The sequence below is a fragment of the Triturus cristatus genome, chromosome 2_1 (genome assembly GCF_964204655.1).
Source record: "Triturus cristatus chromosome 2_1, aTriCri1.1, whole genome shotgun sequence".
Lineage (NCBI taxonomy): Eukaryota > Metazoa > Chordata > Amphibia > Caudata > Salamandridae > Triturus > Triturus cristatus.
In genome coordinates, this window is record NC_140581.1 from 1,074,571,269 (window position 1) to 1,074,595,213 (window position 23,945).

General features: G+C 51.7%; 1 protein-coding gene across 1 annotated transcript in view; it reads right to left on the reverse strand.

Annotated features, from left to right (window-relative positions):
• The window catches only part of LOC146866377 (uncharacterized), a 185,526-nt gene that overhangs the window by 98,203 nt on the left and 63,378 nt on the right, over positions 1–23,945 (reverse strand). Inside the window, exons 4-5 of the mRNA XM_085640851.1 lie at positions 23,815–23,882; positions 4,595–4,735 (exon numbers count right to left, since the gene is read on the reverse strand). Of these exons, the coding sequence (XP_085496977.1) occupies positions 4,595–4,735; positions 23,815–23,882 (209 nt within the window). The remainder of the gene's footprint in view (positions 1–4,594; positions 4,736–23,814; positions 23,883–23,945) is intronic.

Sequence of the window (23,945 nt, forward strand, 5' to 3'; positions counted from 1 at the left end):
GGGGGTTCTGACCTGCTGAGAGATGTCTGCCAGTGTTCTGGACCTCTGGAGGTTATGTTGGTTCTGGAAACTGCAATAAATGTGAAAATCTACACATCACCTGTTTATGACACATCGCAGCAGTGCAAGAAGAATTTTCCGACTTATCACCGCCGCCGAAGAATCGACGCAGCGCCTGCTCACGGCGGAAGTGTAAGCCGTGCGACGAACCTTGTGCACCGATCTCTGACGTCCGAGATCACCGATTCTGACGCTGGCCCTGTTTTGGTAAATCTGACACATCGAGAGGACATGGCTGAAATCATCGCAGCGCATCCTGGGTCTTCACGCATCGCATCGTACAGGATCGTCACGCATCGCATCAAAGCGTCAAGTCTGTCGCATCGTTGCAGGATGCAGTAAGAAACCGACGCATCACCTCCCCCCGGAGCAAGCCCCTGGAGCAAGGAACAGACGCATCACCTTCCCTGAGTGTAAGGAACTGACGCATCACCTTCCCTAGGACGCTTTTTGCTTGCATTTTCGACGCATCCAAGGTACTTTGTGTAAAAGTATCGCAACACACATTTTCTTGGACAAGAACTGTTTCTACTGTTTAAGAATCATATTTTTAGTACTGTATTGTGGATTATTGTCGTTTTGATCTTGTTTTGGTTTAGATAAATATTACTTATTTTTCTAAACTGGTGTGGTGTCCATTTGTAGTGTTTTCACTGTGTTACTGTATGTGTTCACAAATGCTTTACAAACTGCCTCTGAGATAAGCCTGTCTGCTCGTTCCAAGCTCCCAAGGGGGTGAGCAAGGGTTATTTTTTAAGTGTATCCCTCTTACCCTGATTAGGAAGAAGGGTCCCTACTTGGACAAAGGTGCAAACCCTTGACAAATAGAGACCCCGATTTCTAACAGTATGTAACTAGTCTCTCAATCTGTAGTGCCAATAGATGAACACAAATTTATTATACACGTTGAGGTGTAAGCTGCATTTGTAACTTCATTGCCTTATCCAAAACTGAAGATTCCTCTAGCATAGGAAACACAGCGTGTTCTTCTCTTGCTCTGGAACGGGTTACCCCTCGACATATATAAAAAGATTGTGTTCATCCATTGACACTGCAGATTGAGAGACAAGTTATTTACAGTTATACAGTTGTAGAGGTTGCTACCTTTACCAACACTTAGCGTTGGGTTTGTGTTACTTTTTTTAATGCTAACCCGATGCTAAGTATACTCCGGGATTTACAATCCAATGCAAATTCAGATTCGCGTTTGAGTGTAACCCCAAATAATGCAACGCACACCAATACACTGCCTTGCGTTACTTTGTGTCAAGGGAGCATTCCATTGGTAGTGCATGCAACCACCCATGAGTTTTGACACAAATCCCTATCTACAAATGTAGGAGAGTGGAATCTGACTAATGGTTGCCCCCAACTTTTTGCCTGGTATTTGAGTGGTTTTTGACTAGTCTGGCTGGGATCCTGCTATCCAGGACCCCAGCCTATCTGCTTTCTCCCTAAAACTGTTGTGAGTACTCTAGGTACAAACATAATTGGATGCTGGGCATGCCCTACCAGTCCCTTGTAGATGGTACCCTAGGTACCAGGGCATGGGTCCCCCAGTAGGCCTACCAGGGCTGCAGCACTTATTGTGCCACCCTGGGACAGCCACCCAAACTGACACCACCAGACCACTACTGTAGTCTGGGTAAGGTGGTGCTAGCACCCCTTACAGGGATGTAGGTACCCTATATCCCATACCATTACAACACATATACTCTCATAGGTCACCCCTATGGCAGGCCCTGGTAATTCTACAGGGCTGGGTGCTGAGGTATGTGTGAGGGGGGACCCCTACGTGAGTAGGACCTCTCTGCAACCTTCGTAAAACCGTTACTGGGTTGTTTGTAGTGTAGCCATACCATATACTCTTAACCGCATTATAAGTGAATCGCGTCATCGCTGTAACTTGAGAATGGCTACACAGAACCATATCGTGTTTGGTGTCAAACATGAAGGAATCATACCCCCAGTCCAGCCATGGGCATGAGGGTACGATTCCCCCTTGCTAGGAGGGTGATATGGGAAAAGCGGTAGAATTTAGACACCAATTTAAAAGTGCACATGTACCACAAAATGGCTACTGTCTGCCACCTACACGACTCTGGCTGGCTGTTGCTGGGGAAAACCCCAGCCTCGCCATCTGGACAATAGGGCTCCTGTGGCAGGGAGGTGCCAGCACCTCCCCAGACAGGATATGTGGATTGGAACAGGGTGGGTGCACCAAAAGTCCTTTCAGAGTTGCACGTAGGCAGCTGCAGAGCCCCAATTCTGCATACACCGCCTGGAACCGGTTCAGGAGCATCCTGCCCCTCGCCCAGGTGGGAAACACACAAAGGGGAGTGGGTGTAGCCACCCTTTCCCGCCTCTACTCTGATTGGTAGGCTCTATTTGGGGCCATCCCCTGATCTTGGGGATATATGTGAATAACTTTGCCCCAGAGCCTCAGATTCGTCCAGAACTTCACAGAACTGACCTTCGACGAGCTGCTGCCCAGCTGACTGAAGAAATCTCCCTTGGGATAAAGGAGTTATCCCCCTGCTTGGCAGGCACCTAAAAGACTGCAAGATACCCGGTTGGAACTTCGCTGCTCTCATGAACTTCGACACCTTCCATCAACCTTGAGGTGGGTCTCCAGTGCATCCCAGAGTCCTGTGAGCGTGCCCAGCAAGCCTGAGCACCGTGGACCACGTGGGTGCCGAGATCCCTGCATACCCCGAGACCCCGGCCACCTCTTGCATAGCACACGACCCCGACCAGTGGGGAAGTTGTGCTTTGGCCCATTTCTGAGCCAACCCTCAAGTAGCATCCATGCCAAAGCTCAGCTCCCTAGTCCGCTCCGGTGGCCCGTGGGAGCCCTTTTACGCACTCCATTTTGCTGCCCTCTGCGGTCCCTTGTCTCTCAACTTGTGGGCCCTGACGGAGGAAAACCTATCTTTCCAAGAGTTCCCCTGGTTGCTCCAGGCCTGCTCTGTGCTCCCTGCAAAGGTGAGCACCCTCAGACCTCGTGGGTCTGCACCAGCAGCTGCTTTGTTCATCTTGCATGGGTTGCGGTTGCCAATGCTTAGTGGATCCAATCGGGACACTAACACCGCAGCAACCCTCAGCCAACGTGGGACAGTCGCCCTCCAGAAGCTGGCCTTCCTTGAAGCCTCCCGGAGCCCGTGACTGCAGAGCCCAGCTGTACCTTCTACACCTGAAGCACCCGACATCCACGAGCTCCTTCCTGTGAGCTCCCTGGTCACTTTGCTGTGACCCAGACTCTGTCCCCTCTGCTTTCAGGTTCATCTTTATCTTCTCTTCAAATTCAATCTTCACGACTTCAACGACGCTTTCAGCTAGCAGCAGTTGGGACTACTTTTCCATAGAAAATCAGCCCGCGACCCGACACCAGAATCGACCTATGCACCCGGATTCCCTGGGGCAGGTAACAGTGGTACTTCGGTACTCCAGTGGTGGTGGGCTCTCCAAAGCCTTAAGTCTCAAGCCTTAACTTTGTACTGTTGCTAGAAGTGTCCTTAAACTTTAAATATTCAACCGCGACATTCTCCATAGGCTAACATTGCGATCCGATAACAGCTCTTTGCACTGCACGCGTCTCCCGTGGGTCCCCTTCCTCTTAACTGTGGGTGGATTCTGAAGGGGCAAGCGATCCTGAATGCCCTAGGCATTGCCTGTAGAATTGTCGTGGTTCTTATACCACTATTTTAGTATATGGTTTGGTCCCCCCCTGGGGCCCATTGATTTCTGTGCTATTTATTGTGTTTAGAAATGCTTGTTTGAATTGTAACTTTGCCACTAGCCACATAAAGTGACTGTGGGATTCTGTCTAGAATAAATACATATATTTTATATATATACCTGTGTGGGCTACTCTTTCATTTGGTTATTCAAGAGGTTATTATGGTAAAACAATAAGCTTAACACTCCTTCAAGACTTAGCCTGAAGGCTGCTCTCCACAGCTACCACTAGGATAGCTTTCTTTAAAGGTTGTCTTAAACCTATCATCTATAAGAGTCGAATTGGACTGGTGCAAGGTGTCCCTATAACTAGGAACAGCATATGCCAGGCCAACTTCTCACAACAAAGAATTGTAGAGAGGGATTTGTGCCAAAAACCTGCGCCTCACTGAGGCAAGTGTAACAAAGAGAAATGTTTTCTTTTCTCCTATTGTTTTATCTATGTATGTTGTTCTACAGCAAACATACAAAGTTGGAAATGCCTTAAAGTATAGTTTTTGCACTATGTTGCAGCTAAAAGTGCACCAGCGCAGGGAGAGAGCAGAACAGCCCCACATCTTGATTGATATCGCACCGTTCTGCTCTCTCCCATTCATGCAACACAGCACAGCAACTTTACTTGCTGCACTGCTTTGCGGGATTTCTGTGGCCCTAGATGTTGAATAGAGAGACATACACCGGAAAGAGATACATCATCTGAGCATTCTCTTCAAAGTCAAGCACGTCTTGTCCAGTTTCACCTCTGAGTGACTTTTTGAAGTTGGAAGGACAATCAGTGATTATTCGTTATTCTTACCTGGAATTTGCATACTGGGCACCGGACGCCTTGAGGGTGTTTATTTTCTGGCAGGCCTCTTCTCTGCATGGAGGAAGCGCTCAAAGCCCGCGGGGGCGTCGACCCAGGAGTGTGGGTGTGACCATTCTTTGATGGCTCCTCCTATGGAAAAAATAAAGCATGCAGGAGCAGTTTCTGTTAAATCCGAAGGGTGCAGCTGCAGAAGGTATAATTTATTATGCCATATTTCACTGTCTTACTAAATTTATCACAAAACATATTATGTCCAATATGTCAGAAATGTTGTCTGAAAAGTCAGTTCATCAGAAAGGTACAAGGGAATCTAGCTTTCCACTACAGCAGATAGTTAAATAATTTCTACTGGGTCCAGTTGCAGCACATGGGTTTTTGGACAGTAGATTCTAATGTCCAGCAGAAAAAAATAAGCAAGCATTTACTGTTAAATAAACATACCATTTTGAATTAATTGACACCAATAAAAAAGATAAAAGCTATTAGGAGCCGGTTTCAAGCTGCAAATGGACTTATTGTCTAAATAGCTGTGCATAAGATGTGCAAAACCCACAATTCAGGAACTAGAACCAGTGGTCAAAGGAAATTCCCACCAGGGTCAGCATTTTGATCCAGATATGGGGTCAAATGAATGTAGATGCATTTTAGGACCACTGTACTTTTAGTGTAGACATTTAGGGCCTTATTTCGATTTGGCTGACATTATACGCTATCAAAACATGATATCCTGTCTGCCGTATTACAAGTGCAATAGGCTATAATGCACTGGTAATATCGCACAGAGGACATCCGCCATGCTAAATCAGGCACTTTGTCTGTATTTGAAACGACTGCTGGAGCAAGTTATTCTTTCTGCCGTCTTCGTTTCAAACATATGGCCAAATGCTAAACTTCATATGGGTAGTTGATCATGTTTTGTGTTGGACCTCGCCCTTTTGGAAGGTTCACCCCTAAACTTTTTGCAATGATCCTGGCCTTTTTCCCTATGTAGTGTTAGTAGTTTTAGGCCTCTAGGCACTTTAGCACTGTGTCCCAGTGTAAAGTGCGTGCGCTCTGTGTTACATGTAGTGAGACTGGCCTGCCCTCCCATATGAATGCATGGGGGATATGTGTGTCCATGGTAGTTCCTGATGTGAGAGGAGTGCAGGGGCGAGTTTGGTATGTGCGAACTCGTGAGAATAAATGCTACGCAATGATATGCACGGATTTATTATAACTATAGGAGAAGTGCCACTTCTAGAGGTTGGCATGTCTGTGTGCTGTATGATGTGAATTGCCTGTCTGGAGTTTGAGTGACAGGGCTGGGGAATTCCAGTAGCCAGGGTGAGTCTGCCCGGTGGGGAATGGAGAGATCTGCATGTAGATGGGAGGGAGGAGTTGCACCTGGGACCTGAATATGGCTGGGCCTTCCCTCCACAATGCTGGCTCCCCCCCCTGTGGTGCGTCTAATGTCCCTGGCCAGTCCTGTGAATAGAAGAGAGGGGCTGAGCAAAACAAAGTGCTCAAGTGCTCCTGAACCAGTTGTATCTGGTTCCCCCCTTACCTGTGCTGTGTCACAAAGGGAAATGTGTGTATAAAAGAAGGGGCTGTGACCCCAAGAAAGGGTTCTTGTTCTTGACTTGAAACTACCAGGGGCGTGCTGCTGCTGGGGCCCAGGGGAAGGCTTGCCTCCCTGGGCCCTGCCCAGCCCCTGGATGCCTGGAGGACTTCTTCCTGGGACCCTTCTGCCTTGCTTTTAGGACCCTACAGAGACTTTGGCGGCCCTTTTGCGCCCTGGAAGTGCTGGACTGTCTTTCTTTTGTTTTCCCCCAGAGAAGCGTGTTGGCTGCACAGCAAAGTGCTGCAGCCCTTTTGGAGGGAATCCCCAGCGTAGGGATTCCCCCTCCGGGTGAGCGCGGGTGCCCACCCCGCTTATTTTTCATTTGATTACGCAGGTGCCCACCCTGTGTCTGCACTGTCCATTTTTACTGGCTCGCGGTGTCCCACCCCGCTCTTGTTCCGCTGTTTTTTTATCATTAATGCGCGGGTGCCCACCCCGCGACTTGGCCATTATTTATGTGCGCGGGTGCCCACCCGCGACTTTGCTGCCGCCAAAATTGCCGCTGTGGTCCCGCCGCGGCCGCCCCGGAAGTCAGGCAAGTCCGCCTGTGATGGGGGCGGGGCCGCAGCAGGACCGGAAGGAGGAAACGGCAGCCTAGAGCCTCGCTGTGCTCCACTCTGGAAGTCCCGGGTCCCGAGATGGGGGACCGGGTGAAGGATAGCGCAGGAAGAAGGCGGGCTCCCGTGAGGAGAGAGAGCCCCGCCAGCGCCGCAGCCTGATTCCGGCGGAAGGGGCATGAGGCACATTGCCGGTGCCTGGCCCCCCGCCACACCTACTGTGAAGAGATCGCCAGCAACGGAGCGGAGTCCCCCGAGAGCAGCCCGGTGAGTTAAGAAGGGCTGGGGGGGGGGGGGCTCCGTGGGGGCGAAGGTAGGTGCCTGAGGAAGGCACGGTGCCAGTTTTATGATCGCATTCAGAGCTGCCCTGGATGGCAGCGGGCCGCTCCAACCTCGTGGGCATGTGTCCATTAAAGCGCCAGTGCGCTCCAGTGGGGCCCAGCTGTTTCCCAAACCTACGTGGCCCCGACGAAGTGGGCATCCTTGGTCTTAGTGCCCCGGTGGCTCCACCGCTCGGCATAATTATTCCAGGGGCCAGTGCGCCCCCTGAGGGCATAGTAATTTCTAGAGCCTGAGTGGCTCCTACGCTTCACCTTATGTACAGAGCCCCACGTGGCTCCTACAAACTGGACACCTTATTGTTTACAGGGCCAGAGGGGCCCGTGTTAACTCCACCATATCCGCAGATGTTTACAGTGCCAGTGCGCTCCACATTTTGGTGGCAAGTTCTTTTTCTTGATTATGGCCTAATTATTTCAGGAGCCAGTGTGCTCCATGGGACATGTTTATTTTCAGAGCCTGATGGCTCCAACGGTTGGCACATTTATTTCAAGGGCCAGTGAGAGCCCATGCCACATTTTGACTTTCACAGCTGCCCAGCAAGTAGTGGGCAGCTGCACCGTTTAGGTCTTTCTTTTGCTTTGGGGGACATGCCTGAGTTAGGAGTGAGATGCACTCCTTTACCCCTGACATTCACAGCTGCGCAGCACTTAGTGCCAGCTGCAACGTTTAGGTTTTGTGCAGTGGCGCACCCTTGACCTTCGCTGCCTAAGCAGCAGCCCTGACTCTTGGGACATAGGGCATTTGAGCCCCTGTTTGAGATGGCCAGTTGGCCAGGGGGGGGGTTGTAAGAGGTGTAGGGCGCCAGGCCCTAATGTGATGTATGTTCATATGATTATGCCTACTGTGAGTTATGATTAGGATGTTAGTGTCTAATGCGTTAGACTTCTAATGTGACTTTTGCGCTAAATATGATGTGGTGCTAGGAAATGTAATGTATGTAGTACGATAACGCACCCTGTGTTGATACCTCTAAATGTGCGTTATGATTATGAGGTTGGTTTGCATATAATGGTTTATGCTAGTGAGAGTTATCCCCTAAGATGAGTTATGCTTAGGAGGTTGGAGTTTAATGTGTTTAGACTTGTGAGAGAATTGTATAATGTGGTTATGCTGATGAGGTTGGCGTACAATGCGTTTGGCGCCTAATGTAAGACTGAGCCTAATGTAGTTGATGTTACAGGCTGATGCTAAGTGCAGTGATTACCAGTAGTACTGGTTGTGTTCTATGTTTATGCTAAATTCTACATTTACTAAGTTCACTTTGTGATGGTTCTGACAGTGGTCCATGTGGCCCTGTCATGTGTACATAATCCCTTGTAAATATTGCCCAGTGCCAGTTGGCACAGTGTATATTGTGTGATTACCATTCTAATGTGTTATGATAATACAAAGGCTATTTTTATATATAACCTTGTGTGGAGTTTCTTTTGTGGTGGGCCTGGGATGTTGTTGCTGTGTGCGTGCGCAAATGCTTTACACATTGCCTCCGGAATAAGCCTGACTGCTCTTGCCAAGCTACCAAGGGGGTGAGCAGGGGTTATCTTTGGCGTGTAACTTCCTTGCCCTGACTAGAGTGGTGGTTTCTGCCTGGCTTAGGCGCACGCCTTAGCCAGCCAGAAATCCCATTTCTAAAATTTTGTATAACAATTTGTTTAAAAGTGTGCCTTAATTTTTATATATTATGTTATTTTAATGGCATGTATACCGCACGCGGCTAATCCGAGAACTGTCCCGGGGCGAGCCTAAGAAGTAGACTGACAGCTTCTGCCAAGAATTATCTGAAGAGGAATGCGTTCAGTTTCTTCCTGAAAATACTCGAGGAGCAGACTGCACAAAGCTCCGACCGAAGCTGATTCCAGGCCCTACATGGACCAGAGAGCTGCCACCGGATCTCCGTTTGCGGGCCCTCTGGATAGTAACCAGAAGTTTGTTAGAAGAGTGAAGCTGCCTGGCAGGGGAATAGGAACCGAATCTGGATTGACGGTAGGCCGGGCCATGGCCATATAATGCAGAGTGCACCGTCCCAAGGGCCTTGAACTTCACCCTCATAAGCACTGGAAGCCAGTGCAGATCGTGAAGATGCGAACTGACATTTGCTTGCTTGGGAAGGTTGAGCAAAAGTCTGGCTGCAGCATTCTGGATCACCTGTGGTTTGTTAAGAAGGTGAGCGTGCAAACCGACATAGAGAGCATTGGCATAATCTATGCGGAGGTTATCAAAGCTTGGATAACCATTTTTCTAGCATAGATGGGGAGCATTGGGAGAAACTTTTTGAGAGATGTCAGAATGCTGAAACAGGAGCCCGATAATCTGCGGACCAAAAGAAAGTTTATCCTCAAACCAACTGCCCAGGGTTTTTTACCGGACCATCATGGGGGGGGGTAGAGGGAACTCATCTGGTCAGAAGGAGTGCCAGAGCTGCCAGGAGCAGTTCCAAAAGAGGAGAATCTCTGTTTTGTCCACGTTGCATTTAAGTTGTGCTTCAGCCAACCAATGAAAAACAGCAGGTTTTAGCCTGGGGGCCGTTGGACCCACTGTACTTGTCCCAGGAAAACAGCAGCTGAGTATCGTCAGCATACAAGATCACTTTAGCCCTAAGATCTTCTGCTAACTGAATAAGTGGAGTCATGTAGATGTTAAATAAAAGAGGGCTAAATATAGAGCCCTAAGGAGCCCCAGTATTTAAAGCTTGGGGAGAGGCTGCAAAAGGAGGGGCCTAGACTTGCTGGGCTCTAACTGCCAAATATGATTCACACCACCTTCAGGCTAGACCATCTACTCCGAGAGTCCGAAGATGGGCCAGTATTAGAGCATGGGGGACCATATTGTATGCCGCAGAGAGGTCCAACAACACCAGGGCAGCCCTACAACCTGCATCAAGGGACTCCCGAATAGCTTCTGATATTTCGACCAGTGCTGACTCCGTGCTATGCTGGGTTCGGAAGCCAGGTTGAGCAGGGTGGAGAAGTTTAAATCTCTCAACAAGGCCAGACACTTGAGTATTGACCTGTTTTACAGGAATTTTGGACACTGACGGAAGAAGCGAGATAAGACAGTAGTTGGAGGGTATAGAGGGGTCTAAAGACTATTTCTTGAGAAGATGAATGATCATAGCCTGCTTCCAGGCCACAGGAACCTTGCCGGAGGATAAGGACAAATTAAGAAGTGTATTAAAGGCCGGGTTGATGATCCCAGCTGCCTCAGCAAGCAGCTCGGGCAGGCAAGGATCCCTAGGAGAGCCTGATTTAAGAGACTTAAGTGCCACTTGAGAGTCCTGTAAAGAAATGTCCTCAAGGGTCTCAAATTCATATCGCGGGACCGGGTTCTTAGAGCTAGAGAGCGCAGTTGCTTCCTTCTGAAGGTTAGTGGTGTTGAAGTTAGCTTGGATAAGTCTGATCTTATCCGTGAAGTGGTCAGCCAATACCTCGCACCAATCTTGCGAGGCCGATATGGCTCGACTCTCGGCCTTGGGGGAGTTGAAGTGTTTAACAATGGAAAACATTTCAGTGGATTTGTTGGGCGACGGGTGATACACTCCTCATAGTATCCACTTTTTTCTTTAGAGATCACAGGGTTAATCCTATTACCAGCTCCCTGAGAGCTAAAGGTCTGACTGCCATAAGATGGATTATGCAGGATACACCATGAGAATTTAATGAGAAAATGGTCTGATTAAATCACATGAAAAGGGGAGGTTCAATCGAAATCAGCAGATTGGATCAAACCAGATCCAGTATATGCCCACCTTGGTGGGTAGGATGAGCAACCCATTGCTTAAGGTATACTTGGTCTAAGGAGTCGAGAAGTTCCAAAGCCTCAGGGGTCACTATTGTCAACATGAATGTTAAAATCACCAAGAATTAAAAATTGGGAGTATTGTAGCACCAATGGGGTAGTTGCAGTATCCAGGGCTGCAAGGAACGAGCCAGCCGGGCCCTGAGATCGACAGAATAGGACTCTACCCACAAAATAATGGGGGGAGGCTTTGATATAGAAGCCAAGAGCCTCTGCATCCGCAAACTGATTAAGAACATTCCATTGACAATCCCAATCATTCGTTATCGCAATAGCTAAACCCCCACCCCGACCTCCCTTGTGATCGAGTCTAATGATTATAAATCCATCGGGGAGCGCAATCTCAATCTCCGGACTGGAGTCACTTGATAACTAGGTTTCGGTGATAAATAGGAGGTCAAGAGGTTCATCGGTGAGTAGGTCAAAGATATTCTGCCTATGCCTATAAGCCTGATAGATGTCATCCAGAAGGTGGTTGGCAGGGTAATCCTCCATAGGATTCAGGACTGGATTGATGATGGTAGCATTATCTCCCAGTATCAGGCGGGATTTAGAAGGAACACTGGGACTATTGATCACATTTTTAGGCTGCTCCTCCTGTATTGGAAAGTGGTAGTGATTGGTAGGGGCAGTCTCTATCTTGCCTTTATCGACCTCAAGACCGCGTTTGACTTGGTTCCTAGGGGGAAACTGTGGTCAGTCTTAGCAGAAATGGGCATTCCAGCACAAACTTTAAATCTGCTGATTAGTCTACACGGGGATAATTATGCTTGTGTAAGGTGGGGTTCACAGGGCCTAGTTACCGATAGGATCACAGTTAGTAGGGGGGTCCGGCAGGGTTGCGTCCTGGCTCCCACCCTATTCTCACTGTACGTGAATGGGGTGGTCGATTTTTTGGGAGGAGATCCTGCCGACGCACCCACTCTGGCTGGGGACAAAATCGTGACCCTCCTCTTTGCCGATGACACACTTCTCATTTCCAAAACTCCAGCTGGTTTACAGAAGTTGTTAGACAGATTCCATCTCTTCTGTACAAATCGTGGTCTTATGATAAACACTGCAAAAACTAAGTTTATGGCCTTTAACCCCCACAAAAAGTTTAGACCCACTCTTATTCTCGACAGAACCCAGTTAGAGAGAGTCAAAACCTTTGATCATTTGGGGGTTAGACTCTCTGACAAGATGAATTGGAGATCTCATCTGGATAAAATGTTATTAAACCACAAGCGAGTAGCCATCAGGAAAGCACAAAGTTCATCATCGAGCAAACCGATCGCTCCTGCTCTCGCGGTTTACGAGAGCAAAGCAGTGAGCTCGGCCCTTTATGGAGCCGAGCTCTGGGGGTTTGATAACACTGATGACATCTCCAAGTCGGAACATACATTTCTCAGAGAGTTAGTTTCGCTCCCCATTAGCACCCCCTTGAGACCACTTCTATGTGACATGGGCAGGCGCCCCTTTAGTGACATTGCCAGGTCTCGTCCTTTATTCTTCTGGGCACGCCTACGGCGGACGCAGGAGCTCTCTGGCTATGCAGCAGCATTCTCAGAGGTCCTTGCACTCGACCTAAGCAACAAAGTCAAATGGCTGGCTAACCTCAAGAAATTACGGAACTTGGGCTATCCGGGGCATGGGCAAGTCAGATCCCTCCGGCAAAAGAGGAGCTTAAACTACTTTACTGGAACTGGGTAGGCGACCGGGAGCTAAGGAATCCTCATATGGGAAAACTAACTGAGGAGTTCTTCTTGCACAAACAATACAGCTGTCTCGAATCATTTATGGACTTTATTCAGGTCCCAAGAGATAGAACCCTCTATATCCAACTTAGGTTAGGGTCACTACCCCTCAATTCATTTACAGCTAAATGGAATTCTTCGATGTTTTTAGCAAAATCATGCCCAGGTTGCCCTGCCCCGGAGGAAAGCACAGCTCATTTTCTTTTTGCTTGCCCTGCTTACAAACTGGCAAGGGCCAGATGGCTAAAACCAATCTGCCGAAACCTTGGCACAACCAAACATTCTGTTGCCCTTCGAATTCTAAGAACAGATGGCACTCCTTCTTTGATCTGTGGGGTGGCAAAGTTCTTAGGCTGCGCATGGAATAAGCGGAATAAAACAATAAAGGAAAGTCTTCTGGAGTGACAAGTTATGCTGCTAGCCTGGAATTATCAGGTTATTTTCTTCTATTGCTTTATTCCTATGAATTTTTATCTATTTTGCGATATAATGTTTTAAAAGGTCAAATTTATCCAATAATTTCATATTTATAATACATTTTTTTTTGTTTTTTTTTTTAAATGTTGTAGATTTTTGTGCTTTGTATGTATAGATGTATAATGCTCTTAGGGTCTTGTTTCATGAAAAAGCAATCCCAATTAACTAATATCAACGGCAATAAGCCGAAGAAAGATTCACTCATATTTGGAAGCATCATTACAAGAGAAGCCATAAGAGTGTTTCCAGTTATTTCATGTATTGTCTATTGGGACATATGACAGCACAAAGCACTTTATGTACCACAATGCACCTTTTGTATCTATATGATACAGGTCATCTTGTTTACTCTGCACTGTCCCTCATATCAGGATATATTATAGCACTTTCTGTATATAATTGACATAGGTCACCCAGCACCCTGCTTATTTGCACTACATATTATGTAAATGTGTATTGTACTTTGTTGTATTGATTGAGTATGATGTCTTTTTGTTTTTAACTTAATTGTACATTTTTACCCTTTTTATATTGTAACCTATACTCCTGATTAGAATGCTTTTATGGTGGTACATTTTGCACCGAATAAAGCTTGTTTTGAAGTTTGAAGTTTGCAAAGGTGCAGAGCGGGCGTTAAGCAAAGCCGCTCTCAGTGTGTAGGTATGCAGATTGCCTTGAGTCTGTCCTCTAGGAGACAGTGATGAAACGTAACTCGGGGCCAACCTGGAAGAACATAAGCTGCAGCTCCTGGTGTCTACCTCTGCAAGATCCCAGTGATCGTCACATTAGCTCTTATTGGAGGCAATTGGTAAGCTTGATGAGTCAATATTTTAACACAAATAACAAAATTCCAATTTTAACTACGCAGTTTCACAGAATTTGGCTTGGAGGCACTGTGCTTGTTTCCCTGCTATCTGTTACAAATTTCACAAATCTCTACCAATGCTGGCTGTTGGACCCGGCCTCGTGGCGTGGTCCGCACCCCCGTGGATTGTGCCCGTTCCCCGCCCCGGCCTGCACGGGCCACCCTTCTGAACTGCACCGAGACCCCTCATCCGGAGCTGCACGCGGTCGCGTACCCCTCGTGGCTCCGCCATCTTGTTGGCCTCCACGTGACACTGCGCACCAGCCAGTGCAACCCCGCTCAACCCGGCCTCGACCCCAGCAAAGCCCCGACATCGAGGCACCACGAACTGGCCAGGGGGTGCTGCAGGAACCATTCATAGCCCCCGGCGGAGGACAGTATCGATGGGACCCCCAACTGTCCTCCCCTCTCCAGGTGTGATCGCCTTGCAACTCTCGTGGGCCTGGCGCCTCTCCTGCTGGGCGTCTGGCCACCTCCACCCGGCCTCTCCGCCCCCACCGGGCGCCTGGGTCCGGACATCAAAGGGCTCCAGACCTATATCTGGGGCGACCCCGCCACAGACCAGCAGTTGTATCCCGGAGTCGAGAGCCCTGCTGATTGAATCGCGGCCGACCCTACGGAGAAGAACTCTTGTTTGGACTATCACGAGCCCTGCAGACTGCGTCGCGGCTCCTTCTTGTGAACACTGTGAAGCCACCCGGAACATCGGAGCCCTGCTGACGCTGTCGCGGCCCAACCTCGCTGAAACCTCCCTCGGAGCCCGTCTGACGACGTCGCGGCTCGAGCTGAGCAGAAACCATCTTGAGAGCCCTGCTGATTTGATCGCGGCTCTCCACGAACTGATCGCCAGAGCCCTGCTGACGCCGTCGCGGCTCGACCCCTCCGAGATCCGGAGGCCCCCCAGCTTGAGGATAAGAACTGGGCCCCAGGTACCCTCGTACCGCACCCCTGCTAAAGACTGTCCCGCTACCCCTACCCTTCCAAAGAGACACTGAGACTTTTGGTGGATCCCTCGATCCCCTCGTGTAAATATTGACCTCGTAACCTTTTTATTGCTGATAAAGAATTGCTTGTCTTGAGACAACCTCCTTGAGTCCTGTGTGGTGGTGTTACTGTGCTAGTACGTGATAGGAGAAGGATCTCTCAGGAGACTTCTCGGCAGCGCTCGGCTACTTCGTACCGTGTGAGGGCCCCCCCCCCCTTGGTGGTCTCGCCGACTCCTCGGGGTCCGCCTTCCAACATTTGGTGGCCAGCGACGGGATCCGAGCCGAACGCAGTACGTACCAGCCAGTACCCACTAGCTACCCATCCAAACGAACAGTAATCATGAGCAGCCAGGAAAACAACGCGACAATGGAGTTCCAGCCCGAACGGCTGGAAGAATATACGCACAAAGAGTTAAAACAGTTCTGCAAAGCCAAAGGCATTACAACCACCGGCCTAGGTACCAAAGAGGAGATGCAGAAAGCTCTGAGGACATGGCTGGAGGCCGGGGCGGGCCCCTCCCAGGAAGAGGGTCCCTTGCCCCTGACTGAGACCACATCAACTGCACTAACCCCGGCAACCGGAGGAAGAAAGAGCCTAGAAACCGGCCTCTCCGAAGAAGAAATACGAGAGCGGGAGAAGGTCCGGAACCACGAGCTAGAGCTCGCACGACTGCGGCTGGACGGCGAACTCCAGCTGGCAGAAAAGAAACTGGCCCTAGAGCAGCTACGGCTACAAGAGGAGATAGAAGAGAAGAGACGGCACCGAGAGTTGGAGGAAAAAAGACTGACCCTTGAACACGAGCGAAGACTCAAAGAGCTCGAAATCAAGGCAAAGAACGGGGGGACCGACACCCCCGGTAATAGAGACACCCTACCGCCTGCCGAGGCCAAGGTACATATCCCGAAAGATGTCGCGAAGGAGTACTATAAGAATGACGACATCCAACAATGGTTCAAGGCATACGAGGTGGTCATGACCTCCCATCGGGTGCCCCGAAAGGACTGGGGCGCCGGCCTGTGGGGTCGGTTCCTGAGTGAAGGTCGAGACACACTGCTCCAGCTGCCAGAGGAGGTGATGACCTCCTACGACCACATGAAGGAGGCCCTGCTCACCCGCTACGGGCTAACCGCGGAAATGTACCGCCAGCGGTTCAGAGACTGCAAGAAGATCCCGGGTACGACCTGGGTGGAATATGTGGACTTTTTCAGCCGGGCCCTAGAAGGATGGATCAAGGGTAGCAAAGTCACCACCTACGGGCAGCTGGTCGACCTCATTGTTTGGGAACATCTCTCCAATAATTGCTTCGTGGAGCTAAGGCAACACCTCCTCGACAGCAAGATGACCGACCCACGAAAACTCGCCGTCGAGGCCGATCGATGGGTCAACACCCGAGTCCCCCGGAACTCGATGGGGGAGTACCAGAGGAACCCCACCGGACCTCCCCGCCAACGCGGTGGAGGGGGAGGGCCGAACAGGAACCGGGACCCCCCCGCCGGGGCTCCCAGGAGCCCACCTCGAGGGCCACCGCAGCCAGGACCGGACCACGGCCCCCAGTAACATGCTACGGCTGCCAACAAACCGGACACTATGCCAGCGATCCGGTATGCCCCCTGAACCGAAGAAGCGAGGCCGGCGGGCCCCCGCCCCGACAGCTGGCGGCCGCCGCCCTGGGAGAAGGAGAAGAGGAAGAGGAGACCCTCGACCGAGGGACCACTGAATGGGAGCCGGCAGCCATGTCCCTGGTCTGCCTGGGTAGCCAAGAAATGGTACCCTGCACCCCCATCCCAAGCAACACCCAGAAGTACCGGCAGCAGGTCACTGTCAATGGACAACGGGCCGAAGCCCTTCGTGACACCGGCGCCAGTGTCACCGCTGTCCGCTGCCACCTGGTGACCCCCGAACAGATCTTACCGAATGTGCTGTGCCCCGTCCGGACGGCCGACAACAGCGAGAGCCTGTGCCAGATGGCCCTGGTCCCCTTCGAATGGGGAGGGGTAACGGGCCTGCTGAAGGTGACGGTACGCGACGACGCCCCCGTCGACTGCCTCCTGGGGAACGACTTGGAGAGTTCCCCCTGGGCTCAAGTAGAGCGGCGAGAGCACCTCCGAATGCTGGGACTAACCGACTGGGCCTGCGCCATCAGCCGGTCCATGACCGCCCGGGCCCCCCGCTCCTCCTCGGCCTCCGGGGCCGCCCAGCCCGAGGGGCTCGCACCCCCTCCCGCCATCAGCGAGGGGGAGGCGGACACCGACCCTGGACCTAGTGAATCCTCCCCCGAGGAGATGGCTTCCCCGTGCGCCCTACCAGAGCTGACACAATGGCGACACGAAGGGGGCCCCACCCGGGAGCAGTTCCAACAAGAGCAGCAGTCCTGCCCCACTCTCGAAGGGGTCCGCCAACAAGCGTCCGCCCAAGCCAACGGGGACCAGACCGGCACCCACTGGGTCTACTGGGCCGAGGGCCTGCTATACAGTGAGCAAAAAGTGGCAGAACTCGGGGCCAGCCGAGTGTTGGTGGTCCCCCTCCGCTTCCGGGAGTTCCTGCTCAACCTGGCACATGATGTGCCCCTCGCCGGACACTTGGGGCAAGACAAAACGTACAGCCGTCTGGTGAACCACTTCTACTGGCCCCGGATGCGGAGAGACGTGGACAACCACTGCCGGTCCTGCCAGACCTGCCAAGCCAGCGGGAAGACGGGGGGTCGGGTCAAGGCCCCCCTCCAGCCCTTTCCAGCCGTCAGCACCCCGTTCGAACGGGTCGGAATCGATATCGTGGGGCCCCTGGACCCCCAGACCGCCCTGGGCCACCGCTTCATCCTGGTCCTCGTGGACCACGCCACCAGGTACCCGGAGGCGGTCCCGCTGAGAACTATAACGGCCCCCGTGGTAGGCCGGGCCTTAATGGGGATCTTCTCCCGAGTGGGATTTCCCCGCGAAGTGGTGAGCGACAGAGGCACAAACTTTATTTCCAGATACATGCGGTCCCTGTGGCAGCAGTGCGGGGTCACGTACAAGTTCACGACCCCCTATCACCCTCAGGGGAACGGACTGGTTGAGCGGTTCAACAGAACATTAAAGGGAATGATCCAGGGCCTGGAAGAGCCCCTCAGGCGGAGATGGGATGTTCTGCTGCCGTGCCTCCTGTTTGCCTATCGGGAGGTCCCGCAGAAGTCCCTGGGGTTCAGCCCGTTTGAACTATTGTACGGACACCCGGTCCGCGGACCGCTCAGCCTGGTCAAGGAGGGCTGGGAGACGAAGCCCCAAGGCGCCCCTCCTGACGTCTACCGATACCTCCTGACCCTCCGAAACCAGACCCGCAAGTTCCGAGCCATGGCCGAAGCCAACCTCGAGGCCAGCCAGGAGGACATGAAGCGGTGGTACGATCGGAACTCCTCCACCATAGAATTCGAGCCAGGTCAAAAAGTATGGGTCATGGCCCCGGTTGAACCCGGCGCCCTCCAGGACAAGTGGACGGGGCCCTTCAAGGTGGTGGAGAAGAAAAGTCCCGTCACCTACCTGGTCGACCTGGAGTCCCCCCTGAACCCCCTACGGGTCCTACATGCTAACAGGCTGAAACCCCATTTTGCCCGGACCGAACTGACTGCTGGCGACCGACGAGGGGGGCGAGGACGAATCCGAGCCCCTGCCCGACCTCTTGCAGTCCAACGTCCATGATGGATCGATCCAAGGTGTCCAACTCGCCTCTTCCCTGACTCCGGAACAGCGCAACGACTGCCAGCAACTGCTGCAGGACTACGCAGCCCTCTTCTCCCTCACCCCGGGGGTGACCCACTGGTGCGTCCACGACATCGACACCGGGGAGAACCCTCCCGTGCGACACAGAGCCTACCGGGTACCCGACCGAGTGCGGGCATGCATCCAGGCCGAAGTAGCAAAGATGCTGGCCCTGGGGGTCATCGAACCCTCCGACAGCCCGTGGGCCAGCCCTGTCGTCCTGGTGCCAAAGGCCGCAGCTCCCGGCCACCCCCCGGAGTTACGATTCTGCGTGGACTACCGAGCCCTGAATGCAGTGACCAAGACGGACGCCCACCCTATACCCCGGGCCGACGAGCTCATCGACCAATTAGGGGCCGCTCGCTACCTGAGCACACTGGACCTCACCGCCGGGTACTGGCAGATCCAGCTCACCCCCGGCGCCCAAGAAAGATCCGCCTTTTCTACCCCGGATGGGCATTACCACTTTCGGGTGATGCCCTTCGGAATGAAGAACGCCCCGGCCACTTTCCAAAGACTAGTGAACAAGGTTTTGGCCGGGCTTGAGGCCTTCAGCGCGGCCTACCTAGATGACATTGCCGTGTACAGCAACCACTGGGCAGAGCACCTCCTTCACCTCAAAGCCGTCCTGGCCGCCCTCCAGCGGGCCGGGCTCACGATCAAGGCCAGCAAATGCCAGATCGGCCACGGATCCGTGACCTACCTGGGCCATCAAGTGGGGAGCGGGCAGGTGGCCCCTCTCCAACCAAAAATAGATGCCATCCAGGCCTGGGAACCCCCCACTACCCAGACCGCTGTCCAGGCCTTCCTGGGTCTCACCGGATACTACCGGCGGTTTATCCGGGACTATGGGAGCATTGTTGGCCCCCTCACCGAACTAACGTCCAAAAAGCAGCCCAAGAAGGTGCACTGGACACCCCGCTGCCAAGCAGCCTTCGACACCCTAAAGACAGCAATGTGTACTGCTCCGGTGCTGCAGGCCCCTGACTACAATAAGGAGTTCGTGGTACAGACGGACGCCTCCGAGTATGGGATCGGGGCCGTCCTGTCCCAGGCCGATGAAAAGGGGCTCGACCGACCAGTGGCCTTCATCAGCCGACGGCCACTGCCCCGGGAGCAACGATGGAGCACCATCGAGCGTGAGGCCTTCGCTGTAGTGTGGGCCCTCAAGAAGCTCCGGCCCTACCTCTTCGGTACCCACTTCCGGGTCCAGACCGACCACCGGCCCCTGCGGTGGTTAATGCAAATGCGGGGCGAGAACCCCAAACTGCTGCGGTGGTCAGGGATGGACTTTGACGTTGAACACCGGCCCGGCAATGACCACGCCAACGCCGACGGCCTGTCCCGCTTCTTCCGCCTTGACGAGGAGAATCCCCAAGGAGATGGGTGACTCTCCATGCCTTCGGCTGGGGGGGACGCCTGTCGGACCCGGCCTCGTGGCGTGGTCCGCACCCCCGTGGATTGTGCCCGTTCCCCGCCCCGGCCTGCACGGGCCACCCTTCTGAACTGCACCGAGACCCCTCATCCGGAGCTGCACGCGGTCGCGTACCCCTCGCGGCTCCGCCATCTTGTTGGCCTCCACGTGACACTGCGCACCAGCCAGTGCAACCCCGCTCAACCCGGCCTCGACCCCAGCGAAGCCCCGACATCGAGGCACCACGAACTGGCCAGGGGGTGCTGCAGGAACCATTCATCGCCCCCGGCGGAGGACAGTATCGATGGGACCCCCAACTGTCCTCCCCTCTCCAGGTGTGATCGCCTTGCAACTCTCGTGGGCCTGGCGCCTCTCCTGCTGGGCGTCTGGCCACCTCCACCCGGCCTCTCCGCCCCCACCGGGCGCCTGGGTCCGGACATCAAAGGGCTCCAGACCTATATCTGGGGCGACCCCGCCACAGACCAGCAGTTGTATCCCGGAGTCGAGAGCCCTGCTGATTGAATCGCGGCCGACCCTACGGAGAAGAACTCTTGTTTGGACTATCACGAGCCCTGAAGACTGCGTCGCGGCTCCTTCTTGTGAACACTTTGAAGCCACCCGGAACATCGGAGCCCTGCTGACGCTGTCGCGGCCCAACCTCGCTGAAACCTCCCTCGGAGCCCGGCTGACGACGTCGCGGCTCGAGCTGAGCAGAAACCATCTTGAGAGCCCTGCTGATTTGATCGCGGCTCTCCACGAACTGATCGCCAGAGCCCTGCTGACGCCGTCGCGGCTCGACCCCTCCGAGATCCGGAGGCCCCCCAGCTTGAGGATAAGAACTGGGCCCCAGGTACCCTCGTACCGCACCCCTGCTAAAGACTGTCCCGCTACCCCTACCCTTCCAAAGAGACACTGAGACTTTTGGTGGATCCCTCGATCCCCTCGTGTAAATATTGACCTCGTAACCTTTTTATTGCTGATAAAGAATTGCTTGTCTTGAGACAACCTCCTTGAGTCCTGTGTGGTGGTGTTACTGTGCTAGTACGTGATAGGAGAAGGATCTCTCAGGAGACTTCTCGGCAGCGCTCGGCTACTTCGTACCGTGTGAGGGCCCCCCCCCCCTTGGTGGTCTCGCCGACTCCTCGGGGTCCGCCTTCCAACACTGGCTGACCAATATTTTGAAAATTAAAATCCCTGACAGGGTTTGGTTTAACACGCGTTACCTCAATGGTATGGGCCAGTGCGCGAGCCACTGATGTTTAAAAATACTGAAATTTACCAGGTTGGTGCAAACCATTTTCTTTTAAAATAATATATATTGCACACAGTTGCGACTAAGTTGTGGCTCTGCTCAATACAATATTATTCTTGGGAAATGCAACATTTTTTTTAATGAATTAATGTCCCTTTGGCTCATGGCAAACTTGCGTGCACTGAAGATGACAGAGTCTTCAAAAGGACCTGGAATGTCTGGCGCTATTTTAAGGATCATGCATTCAATGCCTGCTTTTAAAAGGCCACAACATAGAAAGAACTAAGGGGTTATTTAACGCTTAGCAGCTTAGAGATATCTGCCACAAATGGTCGGGTATCCCCTCCTCCCTTTATATTTAAATAGGACAGATAGGACACCTGTCATTTTTTGCGTAGGTCCTGCACCTGCCAAGCTCTGAATAAAGCCCCCTCTGCTCTCTAGATTCCTTGTTGGCTGTCACCACTACTCCAAGCCATATTCTTCCGCTCCACAGGTCTTGTGAATGAGGTTGGTCCCAGTCCAGAGACAGGATACTCCAGTTTAGATGTAATCCAATGCAGGCCCACCCACCCTAACTGCGCACTCAGCATCCTTCGTACCATTCTGAAGCCTTCACCGGACCAAATGTCAAACTGAAAGAATGAGGAGTCAGAATAGGTGAAATTATTTTGATATTAGCCATTTTGTTTCTCCTTCTTACTGATGGGATGTACCAAAACAGGTATCAGGAGAGCAAAAGAAAAAATGTGTGTTGGTGATCTTAGTCTTATATTCCTATCAAAGGAAATAGACATTAAGGTGAATCGTGATGTTTTTCTTTCCGAACCCCTAATGGAGGTATTTCTCTAGAAAGGACGGTTTCCCTTATCCACTTTCAGTGGTATAATTCATCTTTGGTACCTTCTAGCCACTACCAGTGATTTAGGTGACCAGTGGGCTGTCTAGGGAGGACTTAGCGGGTAGAGATTTATTTATATTTGTCTTTTGTGAAGAAACGTGCAATGCCACACCCACGGTTTAATGGTATGCACTACTGGTGAGTGTTATGGTTGAGAAAAAGCCACAAAAGTAATAATGATGGCTTCAAATGGTAGACATCTAAAAATGCATTGAAGGAGGTCATTTATTAGATTCGTTTTTTTGCTAGGATTGTTTTTATTTGCTAGGTTAAAGCAATATTTCTAAGAGGTGACCCCTTATGTGGCCTTCGATGTTGGGGATCTCAGCTGATGCATAAGTTCTTGGTGCATTATCACCTTAATAGCATACAGCGCATTCTCTGCCAAATACTCTCTCTATTGCCTAGCCGCTGCCACTGCACCCTGAAATTTACCCTGAAGGCAGAGGAGGGGGACAGCAAGGGGGCAGGTAATGACACCAGAGAGCAGCAATGGCCTTGCTTGTAATGATCCTTGAAACCTGGACAGGAAAAACCAGAGGGTGCTGAGTATAGGCAGTGATACTCAAAGTACGGCCCGGGGGGCGCTTGCGGCCCTCCTGACCTTTACATGCAGCCCCCCCCCCCCCCGTGAACAGCAGCACAAGCCGCTGTTTAGCTGTTGAGTACTAATGTTGCACAAAAAATGTTAAATAAAGGAGCAAGCAGCTTCTCTTTTGAACTCTAGAGGCCGCAGCAGCCCCTCCCCGACCTCACTCAGTCTGTGGACAGGCCCATTGTCGTTCAGACTGTTCATGATTATCACATAAAGACTAACAATGCGCCAAAGGCCTAGTGAAGCGCCCGCTATGTCTGCTTAAGTGGGGCTGACACAGGGTCAGATACAAGTGTTTCTTGGCCTTTTCTGACTTTGATCTGTGGCTCTCAGGCCAGCATAAAACAGAATAACAAATAAACACAGCAGAATAATCCCCGTGATGCAGCTGCGCGGAGGGGGCGCAAGGGTGCCAAAGTAGCCAAAAGCGGCGACAGAAAGTGAAGTGCACAATTGTATCAACCTCATATAAATGTATTTTGACGTGTACTTATGTTGGTTGTCTATTTACTTACTTATGAACTATTGTGCGACCTCCTCTGATGTCTGTGTAACACGTACAGTTTGTCCCGAATTTTTGTCCTGAATGTTGACCCTTTGCCCTGAATTTTTACACTCACTGTCCTGAATTTGTACCTATGCCAGTTGGTCACCCTAGCTGAGTATACTAGCTAAGTTGTAGCGCCAACTATGGGTGGATGGGTTGAATTGCAGCATACCCAATACCCGGTTTCCTTTCTTGGAGGCGAGACCTGTATCATGCCATGGATTGGGACGAGGGAGATGTATATAGGGGTTAATAAGTATATACATTAATTTATAACAGGTTAACACACTGAACCAGGGGAATGAAGAATTTGAAGGATACTCTATGTAATAGTTTTTCCTCAATGCTCGTTTGTGGAAGGAAATAAGGCTTTGAATCTTAATATAGAAAGGCAAGTGCTCCAAACCTCTGATTTGTCACCAAGTTTCGCCCCGTCAAGCACTTGCCGTCGTTCATGTTTCAAAGGCTCAAGCTCTAGAAGGATACAAAAAACGATTCAAATTAAATTGCAAAGGGAGACAGCGCACATTCTCAGCG